At 40.6% G+C, this 27,958-nt stretch overlaps 1 protein-coding gene across 2 annotated transcripts in view; it reads left to right on the top strand.

Moving 5' to 3' along the window:
• LOC104868874 (BMP-binding endothelial regulator protein) overlaps positions 1 to 27,958 on the top strand; it is a 221,046-nt gene that overhangs the window by 23,308 nt on the left and 169,780 nt on the right. For both annotated transcript variants that reach the window (XM_010633862.3, XM_033760005.1), the window contains one exon: positions 12,001 to 12,100. In XM_010633862.3, the coding sequence (XP_010632164.1) occupies positions 12,001 to 12,100 (100 nt within the window). The remainder of the gene's footprint in view (positions 1 to 12,000; positions 12,101 to 27,958) is intronic.

Below are 27,958 nucleotides of genomic sequence, written 5' to 3'. Positions count from 1 at the left end.
TTTCTGCTATTTCTGCAAGTCTTATGTTCTCTCACTGCACACCCATCCTAATATTGACTTAGCCAGTAATCACTAGGCTCTGGTTGGCCTGAGCCCTGGTGTGTGGACATTAGTTCTAGACTTGTTTCTTGGAATTCTCAGCTCCTTTAACCATTGGTACTTTCTTTTTATTTTGGTACTAGGGATTGAACTCAGGACCTTGTGCTTATGAGTCAGGCCAACATACCACTGAGCTAAATCCCTGGCTCATTGGTACTTTCTTAAATTTAAATCTATTCCTTAGAGGGGTTGGTTGGAAGGCATCATGGTCCTTATCTCTAGTGAGAAGGCTGAACACAGTGGCCAAGATAAGCTCTCTTGTGATTCTCACATACTGGGCATGCATGCTGGCCTGAGGGATTGAGTCTATACCTGACAGGTGGCAGGTGCTGAGAGAAGACAATCCCTGGTGGTCACTGAAATAACCTAGGGAGTAGCCACATGTGTTATAGACACAGGCATGTTTGTGTATGGGGTGTGCATGTGTGTGTGCATGTCTTTGTATGTGAGGATTTAACATGCAGAGACTCCCTTCAGGATTTGTGCAATCAATGGGATTAGAAGAATTCTGTTTATTTTGCTTTTCTTTCTTTGAACTTTCTTCTTGATGGATATTTCTTATTTTCTCAAACTTCAAATATTAGAGAGCCCCAGAATTCCACCAAAATACTTTCTCCTTGGCCTCATTCCCTAGATAATTTCAAACCAATCCACGTGTTAAAAACCATGTAGATGTAGGTCATTTCCATGTTTATGTTGCCTTCACACCTCAAGTCTATCACTGAATACCTAAATATCCACTTGGCATTTCTCCATGGGTGTCTAGCAGTATCTAATACTAAAAATGGCTCCCAAAGAGATCTGATTTTTCCACCTTCCCCAATATAAGTTCTTGTTGGGCAGTAACAAACAGCTGTCTTGATCCAGAATTTTAGCCCATTGACCATTTTGATTTCTCATTCTCTTGCATCCTGTGTTCAATCTACTGGTCATCTCCCAAGCCAACTTTGAAGATATATCTTGTTTGATAATTTCTAACTACCTCTGTTACCACTCTTGCTTTTGAACAATATGTCATCAACCATTTAACAGTCTACATATCATTTCAGTTGGTTGAACAAACACCCCTGAGCACATCTCATCTCACTCAGATTCAAGTCTAAAGAATAACCTTAGTGTATGAGGCCTTACTTGATCTGGTTCCAAATACTGTCTCTGACCTCACCTCCAGAGCATCATTTCTTTTCACTAGCCTGGTCATACTCTTGGGCTCCTGGTCCCTCCTGCAAGATACCCATGATGGCTAAACTTTGTTAATGTCAACTTCACTAGCTTTGGGCTCTGCCCCAGGGACTGGTGGAGCACATTTCTTTGTGTTTGAGTGGGCCAGTGAGATGTGACCTTGGATATCTTATTCCTCACATCTTCCTCCCTGGCATTGTTCCCAAGTCTACTACCAAATGCCATTAACTAAACTGGTTTTCTCAGCCACACCCTTCCTCCATGATCCTTCCTTGGAGTCAGCTGACCATAGATTGTAACCATGAGCCAAATTAAACCTCTCTTCCTTTAAGATGTGGGTGTTGATAATGTATCCAAGGCATGGGAAAGCTGACCAGTATGATTCCCACCATCCTTCTTACAGTGTATTTACACCTGCTTTTTCCTGTGCCAGGAACCTGCTTCTCTAAGATATTTTCAGATTCTCATTCCTTCATTTGGGTGTCTGAGCGAGTGTTTCATTAGTAGACAGTCTTTTGCTAACCACTCTCCCAACAGTGCGACCTTTGGTCAGTCTATTCCCTTGTCCTGCTCCCTTTTCTCTGAGACCTGGCCAGTGCCTGTCTTGTCAGGCATGTCTTTGTTCCCTCAGATCTCCCTTTCAAAATGAAGTTCTCTCATGTTCATGCCACACTTCAGAGCCCAGGACAGAGCTGAGCCTATTCTGTGTACACCTATTTGATAAACAAGCCTGCATTTGTGTTTAATTTTTGATTCAATAATTTGAAAATCTATTAAATCTCCTTCCCTCAAAGTAAATTACTAGTCCTTTCTACTCTAAGCTGTGCTTTCTCACATGACTACTTGCCTCTTCATAGGTCACACTACTTTGTATATCATTATTGGTGAGAAAGTTGCACAGATGGACCAGAAGGTGAAAACTGCCTTCACTGAACAGTGATGTAACCAGTGGTATGGAAACAACATGTCGTGTCAAAAACCATACCTCCTATTTGGGATTTGGATCTTTTCCTGGGCTGGTGACAGCAGTAGATCCTCTCTCAGGGTGCTGAGTGGCAGCTGTGAACTATAGCTTGCAGCATCCACATGGTTACAGGAGTTAGCCAAGGAAACTCACTGTTGCTGACTAGGATGTGCCAATAGCTTAAGTGTATAAAAGTATTCTTTACTTACAATATTTATTGGGATATAATTCCACAGAAAATTGGATTGCTACCAAAAATCCTTAAAAAATGATTTTAACAGTGGACGTCTTACATGACAATTGTTTTGAAATGTTATTTGAAATCCATTATGTTTGCATGTTCGTATTTCACATACAGCATTATAGTGAGTTGGGTGTGTTGGCTCACCCCTGTAATTCTAGCACTATGGGAGGCTGAGACAGGGAGAATCACAAGTTTTAGTCCAGCATGGGTAATTTAGTGAGAACTTATCACAAAATAAGAAATAAAAAAAGTGTTGGGAGTGCAGCTCAGTGTGAAGACCCTGTGTTCAATCCCTGTACCTAACAAAGCAAAACAAAACAAGGCAAAAGACTAGAAAAATGTGTTATGTATACCTGGGAGCTGAATGTGTGGCACAGTGGCACAGTGGCATCTGACAGACACTCTGGCTGAGTCACTGGCTGATTTCCATTCAGTGCATTGCAAGTCTGTGAACAGGATGTTACCCACAGACCCTTTGCTTATGTGATGTAGGATATAATAAAAAACAGGCCTTGCTACTTTCTTTCAGCTACTATTTATTTGGTGGTGATTCCTTTTGTGTTCTGCTATCTCTAATGTTTTAGTTCTATTTCAAAATATGATTAAACAGAATGAGGAGCTATTTGACACTGCTCTGTTTTACATCAGAGCTGTACTTGCACTGATGCTGATGTGTCCTAACAGCTTGAGCTTCTTTGTTCTGTGAGTTCCCTCAAAAGGCTGAAAAAAAAAAAAAAACACCAAACCCTAATCCTTAAATGGAGTTAGGACTTCCCCCAAACAATCCTTCCAACAAATTCAAGCCTATTTGAAAAAATTGAAATGTTAATAGCTTCCCTAAAAAAGGGGCCCCCTTATTAGTACCTTGTTGTGTCTGCTGGCGCCTGTCATATTTTCAAGGCACAGTATCAGGAGAACACCATCACTTGGTGATGTATGAGGGTTATATATCATCAGCACATCGTCTTTGTAGAGGATATGGTACTAAAAGACCTGATTCTGGCCAGACAGAGCAGCAGGAGGCCTTACCTCTTTCCTCCACCCCCTGCCTTTTACTTTAATCTCTCTCTGTTTTGTGTTGCAGAGAAGTGAATTTCTTCATGGGATATAACTTGTTGCAAAATATTCGGGGCCCCAGAGGGCTTCATAAAGTCTTTTAAATGGTTGGGCTTCAAGGGTAGCTTTGTTCCTGAATTTGTACTCTTTACTGTGCAGGAGAGGCCAGGGCCCAGGTCTCTGGGGTAAAGGCTCACTGAGCCTAGACAGGAAAAAGAATAACATTCCCAGATGTAGTGCAATGAATTGCATGATGTTCTTACAAGATATTTTAACAAAATATCCAACAAAATTTGGAAGCAGTAAGTTTCCAAAATTATGACCCTGAGATACCACGAGCCTCCTGGGACAGTACACCCTCCTGTGCAAATCGAAGAAGTGGGAGGAGTGGTAGTCTGAGGGTCTGGTCCATCTTCCAAAGGTGCTCAGACTTGGGTTAAGTCAAGGAATTAAACTGTCTTTTCTAAAGGAAATGTTTTTACTTGTGCATTTAAGTGAAACCATAAAGCACCCGGGTTTATAATGGTCTGAAAATAGGAAACGCTTAACAAAGGCAAATATTTAAATTCTTAGCTGAAGGGATGGTTCATCTTTACCTCTAGGCCACACTGTATGTTGTAGTGCTTAAATCACAGACTTTAAAATCACAGGGTTGTGGATCTGAGTCTCTGCCCTGGCCTTGCTGTGTAAACCTGGTGAAGCACAGCAACCCCCCGGGCTTCAGTTTCCTTACATCCTGCAGATGAGAGGGATGAGAGGGAGGCAAATCAGTGATTTTCCTGGGCTTGCTGCAAGGGTTAAATGACAAAACACACAGGACATTGTCTGACGGATGCAAAGCACTGTCTGACACATACAGATTTTTAGAAATGTCAGACACTGTGATAAGAAATACCATCTTGCATGTGCAACTGTATACTACCCATTGTTTGCTGAAAGATTAGCTGTTTGTGTATAGCCATGAAAAGGATTTGCAAAAGTAGTGGAGCAAATTGTGGGTGCAGCAAGATCTGGAGAAGGACTGTAGGCAGAAACTGGGGCAAGTAGGACAAGGGACAAGGTTGATGGCACTCATTTTCCTCCAAAGTGTGTCAGGAAAGAGAGGTCTTGGGAAACACTGGGGAATCTGTGTTTCTTTCTCTTCCAACTTCATTTTCTGCACTTTAGAAATGGTTTTGTTATTTCTTTTTTCTGTCCATTTTTTTGTCAAGTGCTATTGATCTGAGAGATGACCCAGAGCTTTACACTTTATACTTAGACTTTATACTTAGACCAACTGCCTTTAATATTTTTCTTCTGGCTCTTTCTTTGTAAGAGTTATGGGGAAATCAATTGTAGCATCAGTAACTAAGAGCAAGCAAGCAACAGCTTAATTGAAATAATAAATCATCAATCAAAATTAATAATGCCACTGCCATTCAGGGGGCTATCATGGGTCCCTCCCCACTCCTCATTTAATCATTATTTCTAGGAGACTAAGAGCAGATTTTGAACCAAGGAGACAGGCTTGAGCAGCTGCAGACTTGTAGCAGTACTTCCTGATTGCACATGCTCACTGATGAACAATCCCCCTGACCAAGCATTACAGAAGGAAACCACTGTGTCCTTTCCAGGGATCAGAACCTAAGAACACTTAGGTCTTTGTATTCTGCCAAAACATACTTCCTTTTCCGCTTATTTTTGGTGGTACTGAGGATTGAACACTGGGACACTTCCCCACTGTTCCCTGCCTATATCCCCAGGTTCCCCCATTCTTTTTTAGTTTTTATTTTGGAATAGAGGCTCACTAAATTGCCCAAGCTGGCCTGGAACTTGTGATCCTCCTGCCTCTCCTGAGTAGCTGAGATTACAGGTATGTACTACCTGTCTTGGTTCATTCTTTAGATTTTGCCACATCCCAGCATACAAGAACCTTCAAGGCTTGAAGCCAGGTCTGGTTGCCCAATGCCTGGGCCACCTCTTTCATGGCACATTTCCTGGGTTTCCTTTCTCTAGGGCGCACAACATGGCTGTGACCTTACCTGTGTGACCCAGGTAACCCATCTCTCTAAAAAATTTCTAAACTAGCTCAACTGCATACTGATCTCTTCCTAAAAATCTCAGCAGTCATGTTAAAGCTCACTTAATTCTAATGTGATTCACCTATATATTTTAACACTGGCTCTTCGCTGCTCACCTTCCTGGCTGGTCCCTTAACCTAGACCTAGGTTTCTGTTCTATCCTCACTCCAGTGCCCCTTGAGGGACCTGAAACGTTTAAGTTCACTGTGTACTATTTCTCTGCATGCAGATATTAAGAAAACACAAGGATCAATGAAACAATGTCTACAGAGCTCTCTAAAAGAAAACTGCTGTGTAAACACCAAATATTATGCTTCTGTTTGGGAGAAGTGGTATCGTTTTGCCTGGGTGAAATGGGAATCTGTCTTCAAAAGTACCATAGCATTCTCCTTGGCTTTTCAGAGGTGGAACTGGGTTACTTCAAGGAGAAGGTGACCTGCTTAACCTCATGCATGGGGAGACTAGAAATTGCAGTGAGGATCCACAAGCTGACATTGGATCTGGTTCTCCTGGCCTTCCCTCCTTGGGAAATGACACAGAGATCCATATTCCTCAAAACACACTTTCTGAGTGATATTCAAACTCCACATGCATCTGTTGTGTATGTGTGTTTCAGGGAAGTGTAAGGAAGTGTCAGAGTGTCCTGTGTATGCTTTCCAGCCTCAATGGCATGAACTGAAGGTGATGTCCATACTTTCCCTGGGTGCTGGAAGCTACAGGGTTTGTGTGAGCTCCTAGTATCAATGCTTTGTTTTCCCAAGAGCTTCTTGAGCTGGGGACTTATGACTTGCTTCTCTCTCCTTCTACGGCCTGAGTGTCATCATGCTCAGGAGTAAGTCTATAATGCTGGAGCTCTTGAACCCCTTTCAGTTCTTCACCTATCAGAGTTGCTAGGCTAGGGTCCCTTCCTTGATGGCTCATGAGAAAAAAGAGTGAATGAGACCACACTGCCATGGATATTTGCCTTTGGGTGGGAGTTTCTGAAGGCAGAAAATTAAATCAACTTCCTCCCCAAATAGGACTACAGCTGCAAAGTGATAGAGGGGTGAAATGGCCAAGGGGTGTGTGTGTATGTGCGTTGCACATAAGGGGATGGGGTGGGCTGGAGAGGAAGAGTGCTGCCTCTGCCTGCTTATCCCCGCTGCTGATTCTACCTGGCGCTTGCCTTCACTGACAAATTGAGTGCTGTTCATTTGAGCAGAAAGGATACCACAATTTCCAGCCTTTGTGGATCACTGCACCTGCTTATTTGCCAAATGACAGTTGCCCCCCCCCCCGACGCCACAGGCTTTTTAGAGGGGACAAGAATGAAAGGATAATAATGTCACCTTCTAGGGGCAGGGATGGATGTGGTTGCCTCCTTGCTAGAACAGTTGACCAGATGGAGGCAGTGCAGGGCATCAGGCATTTTCACCTTTATTTTCATTTCAAGGGATTCATGACACTGTGTCACCCTGAGAACATAGCCTGGGTCAGGGACACCTCTCTCACTGTCTCATCTAGTAGCTGCTGTTTTTGTCTCCAGATTATTTTTTTTTTCTAACATGAATTAAAGGCCCAGCAATACTTTCCATGGTCTACAGTAGCATCTCTTCTGAAAGAATCTTTGAAAAAATTATTTTAAAACATTGGCAAGGAATGTTAACCAAAGCCTCTCAAAATTTTTCTTCCCTCTGGTGGAGGAAGGCACACAGGGACATTGGACAGCTGTGCTTTGCTGCATTCTGTCCTGTTGCACTCCTTTCATCTGAGACAGGTTCTGCCATCCAGAGCACTGGAAAAATGCTCCTTGCTCCAGACTCAGCCGCAATTCTTGTGCTGCCACCTGGTGACAGTCTCAGGCACACTGTACAGCTGTGGAATATAGCTTGAATTTTGCCATCTGTGAATGGGGCTGCAGTTTGGGTTGCATCCTGATGGACCTTGTTGCTGGGCATATGGATTCTTCTCTTTTTGTTTCCTCCCTGCACTAAACTCATGTATGCTGGCACTTCACTGAGGGTGCCCTGAGACTGTCGGATGTGACATATGTGATCAGCACTGGAATGTCCGGGGCCCCTCCCTCAGAAAGAAGGCATAGTACAAATGGACATTTTTGGGATCAGGCCAACCCATGAGTCACAGACCAGGCAGAGGCAAGGCTGAGAGGTTCGAGGAGATGTGCTGTCCTGCTGGCCAGCTGGGCTAGATTGTCAGTGTTCTTGTCTTTTTCTTGAGTGATTTTTTGCCATCATTTATGTTTGCTTAGAACTGGGGGGCCCCACTATCAGCCGTGAGAATTGGAGAAGACTGGTAAGGGATGACAGTCTGGCTTTCAGAGGTATAACAGGCACCTCACTGCCACACCCAGGGCAAAGCTATTTTCCTGTTACAAGAACATAGCGGGTGTCTGCAGACTGCAGTGGGGGATGTTGTGGTCCCAGGATATTAGAGACAATTAAATTTAAGTAGAAGTATTATAGGGAGTCAGATAGGGCTCGACACTGATGCAAAAGATGAAGACATACTACAACCATGGCCAGAGACACATCTGTTAGAGACCAGGCCTCAAGATAAAGATGGAATGACCAGACTTGCATACTTCTCAAAAGGACAAGATAAGTGACAACACTTGGCTTAGATAGAAGTCTAGAAAGGCATCAGTAACCCAGGTGGGTGACCAAAACCTCCAGACCCATTGTTTCCTAGAAAATGTCTTTGTTCTTTCCATGTACACTTGTTATGTGACTTGTCCCCCCATTGGATAACTGTTACCTAAATGATTATACTTGTAACCTTATTGGTTGATGGCAGCTTTAACCTCTGTTGTACCCATGTGGTTTTTGTTCTAGAAAGCTTCCCCTGAAACATAGAGTCCTCAGCAACACTTTTGAGACCCCTCCTCCCTCTCAGAAGCTATCATCACAATAAATATTTCCTACTCTTAACCTATGTTGTTCTTAGAATTCATTCTTTGATTTTAGAGAACATGAACTCAGCATATCAGACATCTAACAGATTGAGAATTACAATATTTTCCTTATATCTTTTGGAAGTCCTACTTCATCTCCTATATCATCTGCCCTCTCTGTGAGAGTCATTACCCAGGAAGGCTCAGCTCCAGGGGAAGAGACACTGCTCTATTTTCATCCTGTACCTCAAATACCTGGGAGTACTAGGATTGTGAGAAAATGCCTTATCCTGCTAGACCACCTCTCTTTTGACCCCTGGACAAGTTAATTAAATTTACATACTCATCTGTGAACTGAGAATGATAAGGAAGTTTTCGTGACAACGTGTGGCTAAGATTTGCAGTGCACAGCCTGGACACACCACAGAAAGAGGATAGCGTTATGAACCGGTCTTTCTTTTCTTTTTTTTTTTTTCTTCATGGTATTGGGATTAGCCCAGGTTCTTCAGACTAAACTACACCCTCAGCCCTTTTTTAAAACTTTGGGACAGAGTTTTTCTAATTAGCTCAAGCTGGGCTCAGATGTACAGTCTTCCCACTTCAGCCTCCAAGAGATCTGGGATTACAGGGATTACATGTGTTGATTTCAGATAATGTTTTGTGAATGAAAATGTGAACTAGATGAGCCACAATAATGGTGGGTGCTGCTGGGGGTCAGGGTGTCTGGGGGTGATGGACCCCTGAAGGCATTGCCTACTTGTTACACTACCCACCAGAGCCCCTGGCTCAGGATGAGTGTGCTTAATTTTGGCATAATGAGGAATCAACTTGCATGGTCTTCATTAACCTGTGTTTGAATTTACCCAGAAGCTGCTGCATTCAGTTAAGTAGATGGGAGAATGAGCTGTTCACAGAGATTATCTGGAGCTTTTATTTTTGTTTATTTTTCTTTGAGGGCCCAAGATTCATAAAAAACCTTCAAATACCTGCCAGTCAGACACCAGGGGGAATGGTTGGTTGGGTATGGCAGTTACACACCAGCATGATTCTTGATAGACTGTGTGAAAACTCCAAGTGTAATCAGAAGGGGGAAGACTCCACTTAAAACAAATAGCGTGTGTGTGTGTGTGTGCGTGTAAAACAAATTCCAGATGTGAGTCTGCAGACCATCTGTTTGGAATAGCTTTTGTGCTGGACTGTAATTACAGCCATTTATTATGAAACTTGGAATCTTGTTTTGAGTTCTGATTAGCCCCCAGATTTCTAATTTAGCCACAGGTTCCTATATTTGAGACTCTATGCCTTGCTATTTACCAGTTCCCATTCGTATCTTCACACCCCTCTGCCTGTCCAGGAGCTCTAACCTCCCCAGGTCCCAACACCATGCTCTGTAGGAGGGAGGGTATGCATTTACAGTGACCCTGCCCGGGTTGGTGAAGCTGTAGAACTTCATTTCTCTGTCATCCTGAAATAGGAAATGGGTATCAGGATTGGCTGGCTAAAGGAATATGTAGTATAGCTCAGTCATGGTTAATAATGGCAAGCAGCATATGTAATGTAGTTATGGCTGATGACTTTTGGTGAGAGTAAGGTGGATGATATTTTAAAGTTTTAGACAAAAGTTTTAAATTTTTTCCTTAATTTGAATTATGATCAGGTTATGTTTGTAATGTAAGAAAGTTGTAAGAATAAGTCTATGGGGTATGACTTAGAGTTAGCCTCCATACCACAGTTGTGCAGCTCTATCACCTGTCATACTGTCCTGAGGACAAGCACACTTCCCTTCCCTCAGTGGCTCTCAGCCCTGGCAGCACAGGGGAAACCCCTGGTCCTGAGACACACTAGTGATGCATCCTTAGAGTAATCAGAATCAGGTTCCCAGGGTGGGAGTAGCCCTGGCCTCCGTGAGGGACCCACAGGAAGGCTGCAATCTGCAGAGAGGGTGAGGGCTCCGTTCCAGGATCCACAGAGTAAGCAAGATCAGGCCATGAGGGTGCCAACCACGGAACAGACACCAGAAATACAAGAGAAAGGGGGAAACAGGATTACTCAGGCCCCCACACAACCTATCCCTAACTCTAACCCTAAAACACACCAGTGACAGAAACAACAAGGTTAACAACCAACAGCCCTAATGGGGTCCAGGCAGATGGGGTTTGGGTGGCCACACTGATGTACTCTGGGTGCCTGGGCAGGTCCTGTGCCTGGGCAGGTCCTGTGATGTTGTGGCCCTTGGGTAGCCTTGCAAACCCTTGCAGACAGGGGAGTGAGAGGCCTGAGGCAGAGACTAAGCAAGAGAAGGCCCAGCTCTCTCCATGCCCCTGAGAATAACAGGCAGCTGGGACCTGTGAGCAGGGGGTGGAGAGATCCTGAGGTCCTGGAGATACAATCATGGCCTGGGATGGCATCAGGGTTAATGTAGCATCAGACCCTGGGAGCTTGTTTGAGGGGAACCCAAAGAATGAATGATTAGTGTTATCCTACAATACCCCTGGCTGGGCTTTGTATAAGGCTGGACTGAAGCTCCCAGTTCCCACGACAAGCACACACACATACACACGCATGCATGCGCAAGTGCGCTCACAGCACTCTTGCACACACATATTCACTCTACTCATACATACATATCTCAGTGGTTCTGTACCATAGATATAAGATTTTCCTTGTTCATGATGTTTAAAATGTGCTGGAAGACTCACAAATCTTCTCAGGGTCACTGGCCGGGCATAGGTAGAGTCTCCTAAACATCAGGGAATGGTCTAGATAAGTGATGGTGAACCTTTTAAGGTCTGAGTACCAAAACTGCTATCCCAAAACTACTTATTTATCACAAAGGCCCAGCACTACATTAAACCCGAATACTAAGGTTTTAGTTCAGAAAAAAACAACAGTTATCTGATGCTCGGCTGCTGGTGAGACTTGACTCTCATGTCAACAGAAGGGGTTCTGTGTGGCCACTGCAGCATGCATACCATAGATTCGCCACCATTGGTCTAGGTCATACCAAGGTGACAGAGCTGGTCAGGTGCCCTCTCCTACTGCCCCCACATCAGCCAAGGATGGTAGCAGAACCACCTGACCCCCGCTGGAAGTGTGTGCTGGTGATTTCAGTCTGAATTTCACTTTGCCACCTTACAGCTTGTCAAATTGAATGGGTCAGCTACCTGCTCTGAGCTATGGTTTTCTCATTTTTAAAATGGGGATGATAGTATTACTGGCTTAGTATGGTGGCATATACCTTTAATCCCAGAACTTGACAGGTGCAGGCAGAAGGATTGCCATAAGTTTGAGGCCAGCCTGGGCTAAACGTCTGTCATCTCTATACATCCCCTGCTCTCCCTGTGTTCTGTGTTCCTGGCAGATATTTCTGTTCTAGAGAGGAAATCACCATGTTCCCCAGCCAAGACGAAGGCAAGATAGGAAAAGGAGGAAAAGGAAGAGCATGGATCAGGGTTCTGGGGATTAAGATACTGATTTCCTATGTCTCCTGTCTCTTTTTACCCAGAACAAGGAAGTGACTTGCAAGCGGGAGAAGTGCCCGGGGTTGCCACGGGACTGTGCTCTGGCCATCAAGCAGAGGGGCACCTGCTGTGAGAGCTGCAAAGGTGGGTTCCATCCTAGCAGAGCCTTGGCCTTGATCTCCCACTGTGCTTGCCTTTCTTGTCACTCCTCTCCTGCCTGGATGTGTGTGTGCGCATGCACAAGTGTGCATATGTGTGTGTATTTATGTGTGTGCCATGTCTATGGCTGGTGGGAAAGGAGCAGGTAGAGCGAGCACCTGTGTGTTTGTTTTGCTTTCAGAGTGAATTGTTCCCTGTTCTAGACAAGATGTGAACATGGAACCTATGTGCAGTTGTACACATGCATGAGTGTCTTTCTCAAACAATCTTCAGCACTGGCTTTCCTAGGATCCACATTTGCACTACCCTCCTCTGCCAAAGGAATCTATAAATCCAAATGTTATCATTTTATCTCCTATTAAATATTTCTTTCCCTTCCAAGATAAATCTAAGTTCCTCTGTTTTTCTTTGAAGCAACTGAAACCTCCTCACCCTGCCTTGGTTGCTTTGCACAACCCTTGAGGGTTGTGTCTGGTTCTTTGACTTTCCTTTACCGAAGGGAGTAATGAAAGTAAGTAGTGTTTATCAAGATGGGTGGTAGAATTGTTGCATCTGGAGGATGAGCACTGCTGTTCTCTGTTGTTCATGTAGACCACTGGGATTATATTAGCCCCAATAAAAAATTAGAGGGACAAAGTTTAACAAAAGGAAGACTATTTGTGAAGAGAAAAAGGAAGTGGGAGAAAGGAGAAGATAGATAACTATGCTGTTAGAAAGAATCAGGGTACAGGGCTCCAGAAAGATGGAGGATCCGGGAACCATTTTTTCTTAGACAATTTTAGAGGGATGTGACCAGCTCTTCCCCTCCACTGGGAACTTGCCATAACCAGATTGGCTTCAAAGCAACTCTGCTTAGTACCATTTCTTCTACCTGTGTGGAGCTTCTTTCTGTCTGTTTACCTGTCCTTGACCTTTAAAACCTTTAAATCTTATCTTTGGGATGGATAGCAAGGAAGTGCCTTATTCATGGTTAGAATTGGTGAAGGGGTGTGTATTTGTCTATTGTACTCTATTAACCTAGAGTGAATAATATAGTGTCTTGCCTGTTAGGTTTTTGTCTGGTCTCTTGATGAAAGTCCCCTGGCCATTTGGTGCCTTTATCTGTTTTTTTTTTTCTCCCCTCGGCTTTGACTTGCTTCCCAGGGGAATCTCTTTAGTAAAGTTTGCTTTTTAACTCTTTCTAGTCTGGTTTATCTAGAAGACCTAAGGAGAACTCTATTTCATTTTGTTGTTTCATCTGTCCTTTCATTTCCCACTCTGAAATGTCCATCCAACTACTGATGAAGAAATGGGTGCCAACTGCCCTGGCTTCTTCAGACTGAGTTGTATCATTATTAGGAGGCAGCAGATGGAAGTCTTCAGCAGGAAGGGCTGTCTGATGGGTTTTGGTAAAAGGAGTCTGTCATCTTTACTGTTGGTTCCATTTGCATGATCACTGGGAGTTTGTCAACTTCTAGGCAAGAATAAACAAATTTTACCAAGAGGTTAAAGCATATATGACAAAAGAATGAACACTAAAATGGAAAGACAGATTGGGGGATGAGCCAGATCCAAACACTGCTTTGAAGGGATTATAACCAGTTGGCTCTTAGACCTGTTTTAGATGTTTCAGATGAAACTCTCAGCAGGGGTCAGTGATTGGAGCCCCCTTTTTATGTTGAGTCTATATTATTATTACTCTAAGATGTCTTTGGTTACACTGTTTTGCTGGGTGTTCAAAACCAAGTTAAAATGAGACCTGTGTTAATCAGAATTAACCTTTTGTTACCTATAGAGGTCAGTCAAGGTTCCTCAGGTATTATTTTTCAAATCATGTACAGAGCCTCTTAGCTCTTCTATCATGTTAGCCACCAGCCTGTGTCATGGTCTTGCTTGACCATGACTACCTGTGGAAGCATGTCTGGTGATCCTTCTTTTACCACACTGTACAGTGGTTGAGTCCTGTCCTCTAGGGCCTATCATTTCTTGGGAGGTTGGATGACTCACCAAACTTATAGGATCCTGTAGAAAGGTTCCACATGTCCTGAGTCTTTGTTGAGCTTGGAACATCAGGGCCCAAAAGTTGGCTGTCCTCTTAGCCCAGTTATCTTTTTAGTTTGGTCTCTAAAACCTGAGTTTTTAAACACCCATCAAGAGCAGATCAATTCCATCAGCAGTATAGTGGGGACAGTTAATTTTATGACCTTATATAGATATCCAGGCTATTATATATCTTTAAGTCTAGAGAAGACAAAACCAATGAGCCAGTTAAGTATGCATGGATCAAACAATGAGATTAGCAAAACTGTTATTAATGTGGCCAACAAATGTTTCCACCAGGAAGAGCCAGTGCTGGCCTCCCACAAAGAGGGTAAAGGAAAGGTATAGGGAGCTTTAGAATATGACATGAAATTAACCTGTCATATAACAATTTGAGCAGTAATTGAGATGTTAGCAGAAGGATCAGGAATATACACATACCATTTAGCTTTTATAATCATACAAGTTCTTTTTTGTGCTACTGTTAGGGTGTCTAAGGCCTGGCTTTCCTTCAGAAGCTGGTAAAAGGGGCCTGGCCTTTTAAATATATCCTGGAATCTAAATTATATAAATCCCAGTCACCCACAGCAGGGCTCTTAGCTCTTTGATGTGTTTTGGCAGAGGGAAATCTAGAATGGATTGAGTTTTCTGAACATAGCATCTTTATATCTTGAGAAATAAGCAGACATAAATTGATGACTTGGGACTGGCAGATTTAGGCCTTCATCCAGGACATTTTGTAACCTTGGGAGGCCAGAAAGTTAAGGAGGGGCTGAGTTACCTTTCATACTTAGGTTTCTGTGTCCTCACAGAGCATCAAATAATCGATATACTGTAAGAAGGTGATATCTTTTTTCCATTTTATCAGGTCTTGTGCTAGGACTAGGTCAAAAAGATGAGGGCTACCTCAAAACCCCTGTGGAAGGACTGTCCAGGTGAGATATCCAAACGTTGTAAAGTGAGTTTTTAAAGGCAAAGCGATTTTGACTGTTGAATGCTGAGGGAATAAAAGAAAGCATCTTTAAAATCTAAGACAGAAAAGCAACTGACTGAAGCTGGAATCTGTGTCCAAGCATAGGGATTGGGCATGACAAGTTGTAGAGGCACCACAGCCTTATTAGTGAGGCTGAGGTCTTGAACCAGTCTATGAATTAGGCACCTTCCAATAATAGCAGTATTACAGGAGTTGCCAGCCTCTCATAAAAGTCTCTATTTAAGTAGTCTGTAAACTATAGACTTTAGTCCTTATTTTTAAAAAAATAGAGAACAATTATAAAGTTCCACAGAGAATACCTAAGATCAGTGACCACACAGCATTCTATCATCATGATGACTGCTATTTTTTGAAACACATTTAAATGCCCACCTTAGTATAGAATAGATCTATAGTCAGTTATCTTTATTTAATTCTAAAATATTATATGACACAAAGTAATCTTTTTTTACTTAATTTGTTATCTTTTAACAGGGCCCCATCAAAGAATATATCTATAGATGTATCTTTTAAATTGTTAATGTCTAACCTTTAATTTTTAGTGTGACGCTGTATGGACTGCTCAGTACTTGAGCCACCTCTAATTGTAATGACGCATATATAATGTACACATCACATAAACTTTGAAGAAAAGAAAATTATCATTTAGCTGGTGGTCTCATATTGTCTTGACATGTATTTCTTATCACAAGTAGCTGGAAAAAAAGTAAGAAAGAGGCAGACATTGGAGTCAAAAATAAAAAAAGCTTATCATCATAAATAGTCTTAGCTAGGAGACTTGTCTATATAATGAGACTTTTAGTTTTGTATCCTTGAAGACCTGTACAACCCAGAAAACATGAATACATTTCATACATCATGAAATCAGCAATAATGAATGCGATAGCTATATGGAAACCTTTGTCTATTAATTTAGTTTTGTACAAGAGTATCTTTTAAAAGAAAGCTTTATTGTTTTAGTCATAGAGAACTTAACATTTTTTGATGATAACCAGTGTAAACATATAACAATAACATATTTAGAACTTATCCCTTTAATGATAATCAATATGAACATATTGTAGTAGCATATTTAGCAATGTTTATTAGACTGTATCTCCCACAAGGTTATGGAAGTTACCAGGAGTCTTGTTAGTGAAAAAAGACCAAAATAATTGTTTTCTAGGTAGCTGCATCTTTATTCACCAAAAGGAGTCTTATGTAGCAGTTTCCTTAAGCCTAAGGGATCCCCATCTAGTTATCTTAACAAATTTTTTCAGATTACTTATGGAAACCAGATCATAACAATTAACACTCCCAAGTTTTTACACAGACAATAGGCATGGTATTTGTAAAACCTGTGTTGATATCATCTTGAATGGCTGGCAACCTGCATGGAAGCATGTCTTTAACTTTAATGACACTTATTTTATCTATCAGCCAACATTAGTTGTAGATATAAATATTTTAACCTACATAAACTGTTTTTTATGGAAATTTCAAAAGAAAAAAAACAGAAACAAAAAGAAAAAAGAAGTTGGTGATCTCAAACAAAATAGCTGTAGGTGTTGCAACTTGTGATTGGCACAAATTTAACAGATAGATGAACAAGCACACCTAAGACAATTGTTCATAAATCAGAGTGTACTTAGGTGTATTCAGCTATGGTCTGTTATGAACCAGGCACAATTGTCATTGTAGTTTATGACATTATCCAGAGCAGTTGTCTCTCCTCTTCATCTTTTTTTGCTTATGTTATTTTAAAGAAGGGCTACCTCTATTGATTTTCTAGTGATACTCTGGCTAAGCTCTAGTACAGTAAAAGGTAAGGGCCCTCTTTTTCAAAACAGTGAAGATCTAGCTCTCTTGCTTAAGAAGACATTCTAGGAATTATCTGATGGCTAATCCCCATCTACAAGAAAGACCAAATGTGAGGTCTCTCCTAAACATCTTGTGCATCCCCCTAGTTCAAAAGTCTCCCTCAATTTTAAGGCCATGATAGGACATCTCCCACCTTACCAGGAAGTCCCAGTGTGGCCTTGACTCCCTCATTGGCCCCTTACTATTGTCGGGATTTATCCACCTTGCCTATGTATGGATTTAGTGTTCCTAATGAGTCTTTCTCTTTGGTGAATTGCCTCAGGGCCTTTGTAACCCCTGTTATATCTCTAGTGATGATCTTTGTGCCACATTTTAAATACATAGAGATATTAGAAGGCCCCTGTTTCTTTAAGGGTGAGAATGGATGTTAAAATCAGACTCTGAAGTAAATGGTGGGTGTGTGTGTGGCTTATTTGTGTGGAAGAAGCAGGACACGCAAAGGCTGTCAAGGGCAGCCTGGGTTTCTTTTCTTTTCTTTTTTCTTTTTTTTTTTTTTGGTTTTGTTTTGTTTTGTTTTTGGAGACAGGGTCTCAATATGTAGTTCAGACTGCCCTGGAAATCACTGTGTAGCCCAGGTTGGTCTCGAACTCACAGTGATCCTCCTGCCTCAGCCTCTCGAGTGCTGGGATTACAGGTGTGTGCCACCACACCCGGTGATAAAACCTGGGTTTCTGATTTTGCTTTTTAAATTTTATTTCATGACTCTGAATCAAGAATCTCCGAGGGGAGGAGGGGGTGACGGGAGGGTAGGGACAAAGGGAATAAATGAGAACCAAGACCAGTCATGTAAAGGTACAAAATCTCAATAATGAATGTAACTGTATGTATACCTAAAATGTACCAATAAACTCAATGAGGAAAATAAATAAATAAATAAGCAAACAAACACATAGAGCAAAGAAAGAGAAGAGAAGCCCCCTGTCTTTTTCTTTTATTATTATTATTATTATTATTATTATTATTATTATTATTATTATTATTATTATTATTTGGTCCTTTGTCTTATACCATGTAACTGCAGTGGAATTTCTAGTCTTTTTTTTTTTGGTACCGGAGATTGAACTCCGGTCCTTGCGCTTGCAAGGCAGGCCACCGAACTGCTGAGCTAAATCCCCGGCCCCACGATTTCTAGTCTTCATTTGGCATTTGTTGGCCTGGAAACATGCTCCAGAATAGAATCATGGTAAGAGGGAGACAAATCCTGACTCCCTCAATGTCCATTCTGACTAAATTTGTCATCCACCTGTTAAACTCTCTAAAAGGCTGTATCAGATCTGCTCGCACAATCTGTGCTGGCATGGCCTTACCTTAAAAACCTATCAGCCCACCTTTGGGGGCAAGCCTGGAATATTGACCACAGCTAACCTGTGGCTAAAGACCCCAGGGTGGGTATTGACCTTGTCCAGTTGTCATCCTTTTGCCATTCCCAGCCCATGCACCAAAGATGTTGCATCTAGGGGATCTATTGTAACTCAGCCCCAATAAAAACTAGAGGTACAAAGTTTAACCAAAGGAAGACACTATTTGTGAAGTGGAAAAGGAAGGAAGAGAAAGGAGAAGACATATAACTACCCCAGTAAGAATCAGTGTGCAGGGCTCTGGAAGATGGAGGACTGGGGAACATTTTGTTTTCAGCTGCTTTTAAAAGGGTATGAGTGACTCTTCCCCTCTACTTGGAACTTGCCATAACTAGGCATGCCATAAGTTGCCATGACTTCTGAGCACCTCTACCTGTGGGAGCCACTGCTGATTGATAGACTCAAAGCTAAGGGTACCTAAGGATACCTAGGGACATAACCCCTCTGTCAGGGACATGTACATAATGAGACAGTTATATAAGCATGATTTAACATCAACCACTGCACATGTGTAAGATGCTAATACAGGGACACATAGCTGTTATAGCTCAGTATGTTTAATAGAAGGGCTGAGGATAGGAAGACCAGCAGCCCAGATCTCAGGGCTCTGGCTTACCTGTCCCAGCTGCTTTCATAGATTTCAACTTCTAAGTGTTTTCTGGGGACCTTCACAGGAGAGTTGACTTCTCCTGGGTGCCAGCCAGGAGACTTAGCTCTGCCCATTGTCATTTCTTCTGGTAGTCTGTGTGCAACTATTTTCTGTCTGTTTACCTGTCCTTGACCTACCTTCTAAGGCCTTACCTTTGGGGTGGATGGTAAAGGAGCACCTTATCCATGCTGAAAATTAGTAAGGGGATATGTATTTATTTATCTGTTGTGCTCTATAATGACCCTACAGTGAATAATGTAGTGACTCTAGAGTGAATGAGTGAATACACACACACACACACACACACACACACACACATATGTTTGTGCATAGGTGTGAGTACATACTGCCTTAAAGTTAGTCAGTTCCCTGCTTTTTTACATATTTCATTGGAGGTAGGAGCAGCTTATCATTTGTGTACTTGGTTTTTCTTTCTATGTCTTGGCTGGTCTCTTGTCTGATCTGGTGTCTTGGCTGGTCTGTGTCTTTGTCTGGTCTCTTGATGCAAGTCCCCAGGCCATTTAGTGCCTTTCTCTATCTGGTTTTTCTCCCCTTGGCTTTAACTTCCTTTCCAGGGGAATATCTTTAGTAAAGTATGCTTTTTATCTAACTCTTTGTAATCAGAACTAGCTATCAGACCTAAGGAGACACCTATTTTAACTTCTCCTCTACAGACCCCTTTCCCTACAGAATCAGCTGAAATGCAGATTCCTGGGCATTGTCCATGGATAATGATAGTCACCAAGACCATCATACTTCTTGTCAAGATGGCAGTAGTTGTGGTCAGCATTACCAAGCATTAACAGGGGGTGCTGACTGGGACCTAGGCTCTGCATATGGAAGAAACTATCTAAAAGCTCTAATCCATGCACTGAGAGGCTTAGTGACACACAGGGTCCCAGAGCTTATAAGTGTCAGAGATGGGAGCAGATCTAGATGACCTGGCTCCCTGCCTCCACATTTTCCACTATCCTTTTAGACCTCCATGCAGTTGGAGACTAGAAGCACCCTGTTCTAAGATATAGGAAGAGTGGAAGAGCAAGGTCATCTTTCCTGATAAGGATTGAAAACCCTGTCCTTCAGAGGCTGGTAGGAAGAATCTGTCCCCAGTGTCTTTTAGGGTGAGAACTCTCATTGCTCTTTGTTGCTGGGAGACCATCATTTTTCTCTGACCTTTTCCCTCTTTCTACTTGAAAATTTCACATCATTAAATAATGACAGGAAATAAAGCAAAGCAGCCCATTAGACCAAGAAAATCTGACTTCAATGCTGATATGTTGGTAAAGACTTGTCAAATCTTTCCCAATCATGAAGATAAATGGGGCTGTAGGCCTGCATCCCAAAAGCTAGCTGGCCCACTGTGGGAACTTTTGTTTTCTCAGCTCTTTCCCTCTTTTCTTTTCTTAACATAATTAGGTTGAATTTTAACTTTAATTAGATAAGCATTAGATTAATACATATAATACTAAAATATTTAAACAGGAAAGAGAAAATTAAGTCCTTCCTGAGTCTACAGAAAACCTACCTTGCTCAGAAATATCATTTGTTATCAACTTATTATACCTTTGCCAGACTATGCAGTTTATTACATGTATATGTAGTTTTGGTTATGTACTTTTTATTTGTACAGAAATGGAATGAAACAGCACTTTTTTTTTTTTTTTTTGGTACTCGGGTCCTTGTGCTTGCAAGGCTGGCCAATGAACTGCTGAGCTAAATCCCAGGCCCTCAGGACATATTCTTTTACAGTTTGCTTTTAAAAGAAATCTCAACAAATTTGACTTTTGGATTTTTCCCAGGTGAGTTTGTGCTTTACCAATTGTCCCATAAATCCCATAGCACCAATGTACAATAATTCATTTAACATCTCCCTACTGGTAAATGTTTGGATCTTATTATTTTTGCCATACACCAGGAAACGAGGCTGCCTTTCTTGCTGTGCCCATATCTATGTCTATCTCCAGGACAGAAACCTAGGAGTCTAGACTAGTAGGGGAGATATGCAGCACTGGTTAAAGTATGGGAGACATTAGTGAGTGGGCTCCCCCAAGATGAGGCTACTTTCCTATCTTCCCTTAAGAGCTTTTAGGACTTTGCTATTAGAAAATGAGAGAGTTGAGGAGGGCAGTTGGGCATACCTGTGGCAAAGCATACACATGGGGGCTGGGGTTACCTTAAGAAATAACCTTGCCTTCCAGGTTCAGCAAGCAATGACACCACTGTAGAATGTGTGTCACACTCAGACCCATGCTCTCCACTTTTGTTTCCATGTTATGAGGATGTTTCCCCTTTTTGAGGTTGAGAAATTCTATGAAGTTCCCACAAGGGCCTCCTAAGGGCCATCACTGCTTTTATATTTTCTAATGAATTGTAAAAAGTACTGTGGCTGTCAGCAAGTTAGGAGTTGATTGATTCTGTCTGCACAGGGATGGGCTGGCCCAGTAATGCAAAAACACAGTCACATGCTTAGCTAAAGTTAAAATAGAGGCTGGATGTTGCAGTCAGTGACCGTGAAAAGAGAGGTCTCTTAAAAGCAGTAAGGGATAATGACAAATGGATCCAACAACTTCTATATGATGCAAAGAAGAATGACATAAGACTGATGGGAATCCGTGAAGTGACAGGAGAAAATACAAATGACTTAAAAAAGCTGTTCACATAATTAATGACAGAAAACTTCCCAAACAGAAGAGAAGAATTAGACATACAGATAAGTGAGGCATATAGAACTCCAACTAGCCATGATAAAAAAAAAACTACACCTAGACATATAATAATCAAGATCCCAGAAATCCAACAGAAGAACAAAATACGACAAGCAGTAAGAGAAAAGAAACAAATCACATGCAAAGGAAAGCCCATCAGAATCACAGCAGACTTTTCAACACAAACCCTTATGTAGAGGAGAGCCTGGAGTGAGGTATTTCAAGTCCTAAAAGAAAACAACCTCCAACCTAGACTGATGTATCCTGCAAAACTCTCTTTCAAAATGGATGTGGAAATAAGATACTCCCATGACAAATAACACCTGCGAAACTTCATGAACACAAAACCAGCACTACAAGGAATTCTAAACAATATCCTAGAAAAGAATGATGAAAGTCAAAACAACATGAGGTCCAACAGACCAAATCAAACAGGCAAAGCAAGAAACTAAAAGGAGAGGGGGGAAAAAGTAAAAAGAGTCAACCAAAAGACAATAACATGACAATAATAAGTCAGTACATATCAATTATAACCATCAATGTCACTGGCCTCAATTCACCAATCCAGAGAAATAGACTGGCAGAATGGATTAAGAAGCAAAATCCAACAACATGTTGTATACGAGAAACACACCTAGTGCAAAAAGAAGCCCATAGACTGAAAGTGAAAGGATGGAGAACAATTCTCCATGTGATAGGAGCCCAGAAAAAATCAGGGGTAGCAATCTTTTCTCAGACAAAGTAAATTTCAAACCAAAACTGAGTAAGAGAGGCAAAGAAGGCCACTACATCCTTGTAAAGGGAACAATTCAAGAGTAAGAGATGCCAATCATAAACATATATGCACCAAATGTTAATGCCCCCAACTATATAAAACAAATACTAAGTAACATGAAAAACCAAATAAGCACTATTACAATTGTAGTGCAGGATTTAAATACCCCACTATCACAAATAGACAGATCAACTAGGCAGAAAATCAACAATGAAATACTAGAACTGAACTAAGCTTTGGAACACATGGACTTAATAGAAGTCCATAGAGTATTCCATCCCAGAAAATCAGAATATACATTCTTTTCAGCTGCACTTGGGTCATTCTCCAAGATGGACCACATACTAGCTCACAGAACAGGTCTGAATAAATGCAAATAATCGAAGTTATTCCCTGTATATTATCACATCATAGTGCAATCAAGCTGGAGATCAATAGCTCAAGAAACTGTAGAAACTTGACAAACACATGGAAATTGAACCACACTGTCCTGAACAATCACTGGATCACAGAGGAAATTAAAGAAGAAATTAGACAATTTTTACAAATAAATGAAAATGCCAGTACAACATAGAGGAATCTATGGGACACAATGAAAGCAGTTCTACATGGAAAATTCATAGCACTGAATGACCACAGTAGGAAAACAGAGCGAGGCCAAATAAACAACCTAATGACGAATATTAGACTCCTACAAAAACAAGAGCAAGAAAAACCCAAAGCTCAAACAAGAGAGGAAATGATAAAGATTAGAAAAGAAATCAATGCAATGGAAACTAAGAAAATGATATAAAAAATAAATGAAACAAAAGTTGGTTTTTTGAATGAATAAATAAAATTGATAAACCCTTAGCTAATCTTATCAAAAAAAGGAAAGAAAAGGCTCAGATCCATGCAATCAGGAATAAAAAAGGTGAAGTCACAACAGATCCAACAGAAATTGAGAGGATCATTAATACCTACTTTGAGAACCTCTACTCTAATAAATTGGAAAACACAGAAGAAATGGACAGATTTCTAGATACTTATGATTTACAAAAGTTGAACAAAGAAGATAAAAAATATTTTAACCACCCCAGTTACAGCCAGTGATATTGAAAATGCAATTAGAAATTTACCAACAAAGAAAAGCCCAGGCCCTGTTAGATTCACTACTGGATTTTTACAAGACATTTAGAGAAGAACGACTGCCTTTACTCTTTAAACTTTTAAATGAAATTGAAAGGGAAGCAATACTTCCAAATTCATTCCTGGAAGCAAGTATCACTTTGATTCCCAAACCAGTGAGAGATGCAACTAAAAAAGAGAACTACAGGCCAACCTCCTTAACGAATATAGATGCAAAAATCCTTAATAGGATACTAGCAAACAGAATACAGAGGATCATCAAGAAGATCGTACATCCTGACCAAGTCAGATTTATTCCAGGGATGCAAGGATGGTTCAACATATGTAAGTCCATAAATGTAATACACTATATTAACAAAGTCAAGAACAAAAACCATATGATCCTTTCAATAGATGCAGAAAAATCATTTGACAAAATTCAACACCCATTCATGAAAAAAACCCTGCAAAAAATTGGAATAGATGGTCTACATCTCAATTTAATAAAGGCTATCTATGAAAAACCAACAGCCAACATCATATTAAATGGCCAAAATCTGAAAACTTTCATATTAAAATCAAGAACACGACAAGGATGCCCACTGTCACCACTCTTCTTTGATATAGTTCTGGAAACATTAACCAGAGCAATTAGATAAGGGAAAAAGCAATAAAGATAAGAAAGGAAGAACAACTGTCATTATTTGCTGAGGATATGATACTCTACATTGAAGACTCAAAAAACTCCACTAAAACACTTCTAGACTTAACTTAAAGCTTCAGCAGAGTAGCTGGATACAAGGTCAACACCCCAAAATCAATAGCCTTCTTGTACACAAATAAAATACTCACTGAGAGAGAAATTAGGGAAACAATTCCTTTCAAAATAGCATCCAAAAAAATGAAGTATCTAGGAATTAATCTAATGAAGGAAGCAAAAGATCTCTACACTGAAAACTACAGCACTCTTAAAAGTAATTGAAGAGGATATAAGAAAATGGAAAGATATCCCTTACTCCTGGGTAGGAAAAATCAACATAGTGAAAATGGCCATACTACCAAAACTACTATACAGATTCAATGCAATGCCAATTGAAATTTCAACAGTGTATTTCACAGAACTAGAGAAAAGAATCGAAAAATTCATTTGGAACTAGAAGAGACCTAGAATAGCAAAAGCTATCCTAGGCAACAGAGACATGGCAGAGGGTATAACAATTCCCAATTTGAAACTGGACTACAAAGCCACTGTGATAAGAACAGCATGGTACTGGCAAAGAAACAGATCTGAGGATCAGTGGAGCAGATTGGAAGACACAAAAACAAATCCAGATGTACTTAGCTACATAATCTTTGACAAAGGAGCTGACCATCCTCAGTGGAGGATAGATAACCTCTTCAATAAATGGTGTTGGAAAAGCTAGATTTCAACCTGCCACAGATTAAAACTGGACCCTTATCCTTTACCATGCACTAAATTAAAATCCAAGTTGATGAAAGATCTAAATATTAAAACAAAAACACTAAACTTGCTGGAAGATAAGTTAGGCTGAACTCTGGCAGACATTGGCATAGGAAAAGTATTTATGAATAAATCCTCAGTAGCATGAGAACTAGCAGAAAGAATCAACAACTGGGATCTCATCTTATTAAAAAGCTTCTGCACTGCAAAAAAACAAAACAAAACAAAACAAAACAAAACAAAACAAAACAAAAAAACCCAGCAACAGAACCAGCTGCTCCTCAGACAAAGGACTATTATGTAGAATATATAAAGAACTCAAAATGATCAGCCCCCCCAAATATAAAGACCCAATTTAAAAATGGGCATCTGAAATGAACAGACATTTCACAGACAAAGAAGTGAAAGCAGTAAGTAAATATATGAAAAAATGTTCTATATCACTGGTCATTCAAGAGATGCAGATGAAAACAACACTGAGATTCCACCTCACCCCACAAAGAATTGCTGCTATCAAGAATTCAATCAATAACAAATGTTCGTGGGCTGTGTGGAGAAAGGAACCCTTCTCCATTGTTGGTGGGAGTGTAGACTGGTACAACCACTATGGAAATCAATATGGAGATACCTCAAAGAGCTGGGACTAGAGGTTCCATTTGACCCAGCCATCCCTGTTCTGAGTATCTTTCCAAAAGAACTGAAAGAATCATATCACAGTGATGTATGTGCTCCCATGTTTATAGCGGCACAGTTTGTAATAAATAAAAATTGGAAACAGTCCATTTGCACATCAGTTGGAGACTGGATAAAGATGTGGTTTTTCTATTAAATGGAATATTACTCAGCCATAAAGAATGAGAAATTAGATTCATTTATAGGAAAATGGATACATATTGAGGATATACTCTTAAGTGAAATAAATAAGACACACGTGTAAATACTGAGTAGTTTCTCTGGTGTGAATAAACTGTAATAGTATATAAAATGCTAATGAGATAACTGACATTGTGAAATGGGAAGCAAGGGGCTAAAGGTGTAGGGTATGTGGGATGGGTAGGGGATGGATAACAAGGGAAAAGAAAAAAATGTGAGAAAATGAAAAGATGGAAATAAGGTGCTTGTAGATGGGGAGGGGAGGAGGGGGTGAAGGCAGGGCAGGGACAAGGGGAAAAAAACGAGATCCAAGACCTGTCATGTAGAGGTACAAGATCCCAGCAATGAATGTAACTGTACTATATCCCTAAAATATACTAATAAATTCAATTATTTAATTAAAATATAGAGGCTGGATGAAGAAAGGGGAAATGCTGCTTTATGTTCTTTCTCAGAATAATTTTTCATGAAAATACCATCATCATCAGATTTGTCACTAGCATACCCTGGATTTTATGCCTCAGAAATGAATCCTCCTTCCTGTTTCAACACTGCCATCTGGGATCAAAAGGGAAAGCATGTTACCACCCCATTCTCTGCTGCCAGTCTCTTTCACTGGGGCCATCTGAAGTTTTTCAAGACTCATTTTGAAATATCTAGATGTCTGATCCCTGTTCCCAACCATGGGAACTAGAATCTCTCAGTGGGGCCAAGAACCTTCTTGGGGAGGGAGTACCAAAATCACATAACACAAAACTGAGCATTTTAGCTATTTTTAGGTATACAGTGGGGGCATTAAGTACAATCTTGATATTGTACAATTGCTCCTATTGATTTCAAGGACTTTTACCATCCCAAATGAAACAGTGGACACATTAAACAATAGCTTCTCATCCTTTTTCCCCTGAAGCTCTAGGTTACCAGGGAAGGATAAAGGGATCTACCATCTTTTAAGCTGTGCCCACAACAACTCACTGCCTCCAACATGGCTTCACCTCCCAAATCACATTTAGGTGTTAACTCATCAGTGGGCTAATTCAGCAATGAGTGCTACACCCCAGTGATATAGTCACCTCCCAAAGCACATGGAGCTTTGAGAGGATATCCAGATGTAAGCCATAACAGCATATAAAAGGTGATCCCACAAGAACATCTTTGCTAACATAGGCAAGCTTATCTAAAAATTTACATAACAAGACAAAGGACAGAGAATATCTGGTACAGTAGTGAAAAATGAGAATAAAGGGGTGATGTCATTCTACTTATAATATAGCTGCAATAATAAACACAGTGTGGCCCAGGCAGAGGGATAACATACAGATCAGTGAAATAAAAGAGGACACAAAAGAAGACTCACACAGATGTGCCCAGCTGATTTTTAATAAAAGCATAAAAGTTATTCAATATAAGAAGCTAGTCTGTTCAACACAGGGTACCAGAAGATTAGATCTCCATATACACAAATGTAAACCTGACAAATCCATATGTATGATACAAAAATCAAGTCAAAATTGATCACATTATTAAATGTGAGTCATAAAACTATTAACCCATAGAAAAAGCATGTAGGAAAAAATATATAGGAAGTAGAGTTTGGCAAAATTTCTCAGACTTGACTCCAAAAGCAGTGTCTGTAAAAAAGGAAAGCTGGTAACTTGGACCTCATTTGTATAATACACACTTGCTCTGTGAAAGAGTTTGTGAACAGAACAACAAAAAATATCTAGATAGAAAATGGTCACATAGACTACTTCCAACGTTTAGCTGTTATGAACTGTCTTGCTATAAACATGAGTGTACATGGATCATTGCAATATAATGTCTTTAATTCTTTCAGGCATCTATTTGTTGGGGATTTGCATTTCTTCTGAGAAGTGTCTTATTTTTTGGAGCATCTATTTTTTTTGCATTCTTTATATATACAAGATATTAGTTCTTTGAGGAATAGCTACAAAAAGTTTTTTTTTTTTTTTTACTTTTTTGTAGTTGTCACTTTATTCTGTTGGTTCCTTTGCTGCGCAAAAAGTTTTTTTTTTTTTTT

Source organism: Fukomys damarensis, unplaced genomic scaffold, assembly GCF_012274545.1.
Source record: "Fukomys damarensis isolate Sample0158 unplaced genomic scaffold, DMR_v1.0_HiC HiC_scaffold_38, whole genome shotgun sequence".
NCBI lineage: Eukaryota > Metazoa > Chordata > Mammalia > Rodentia > Bathyergidae > Fukomys > Fukomys damarensis.
Note: the sequence above shows the minus strand (reverse complement) of the source record. Positions and strands in the feature narration are given on the sequence as shown.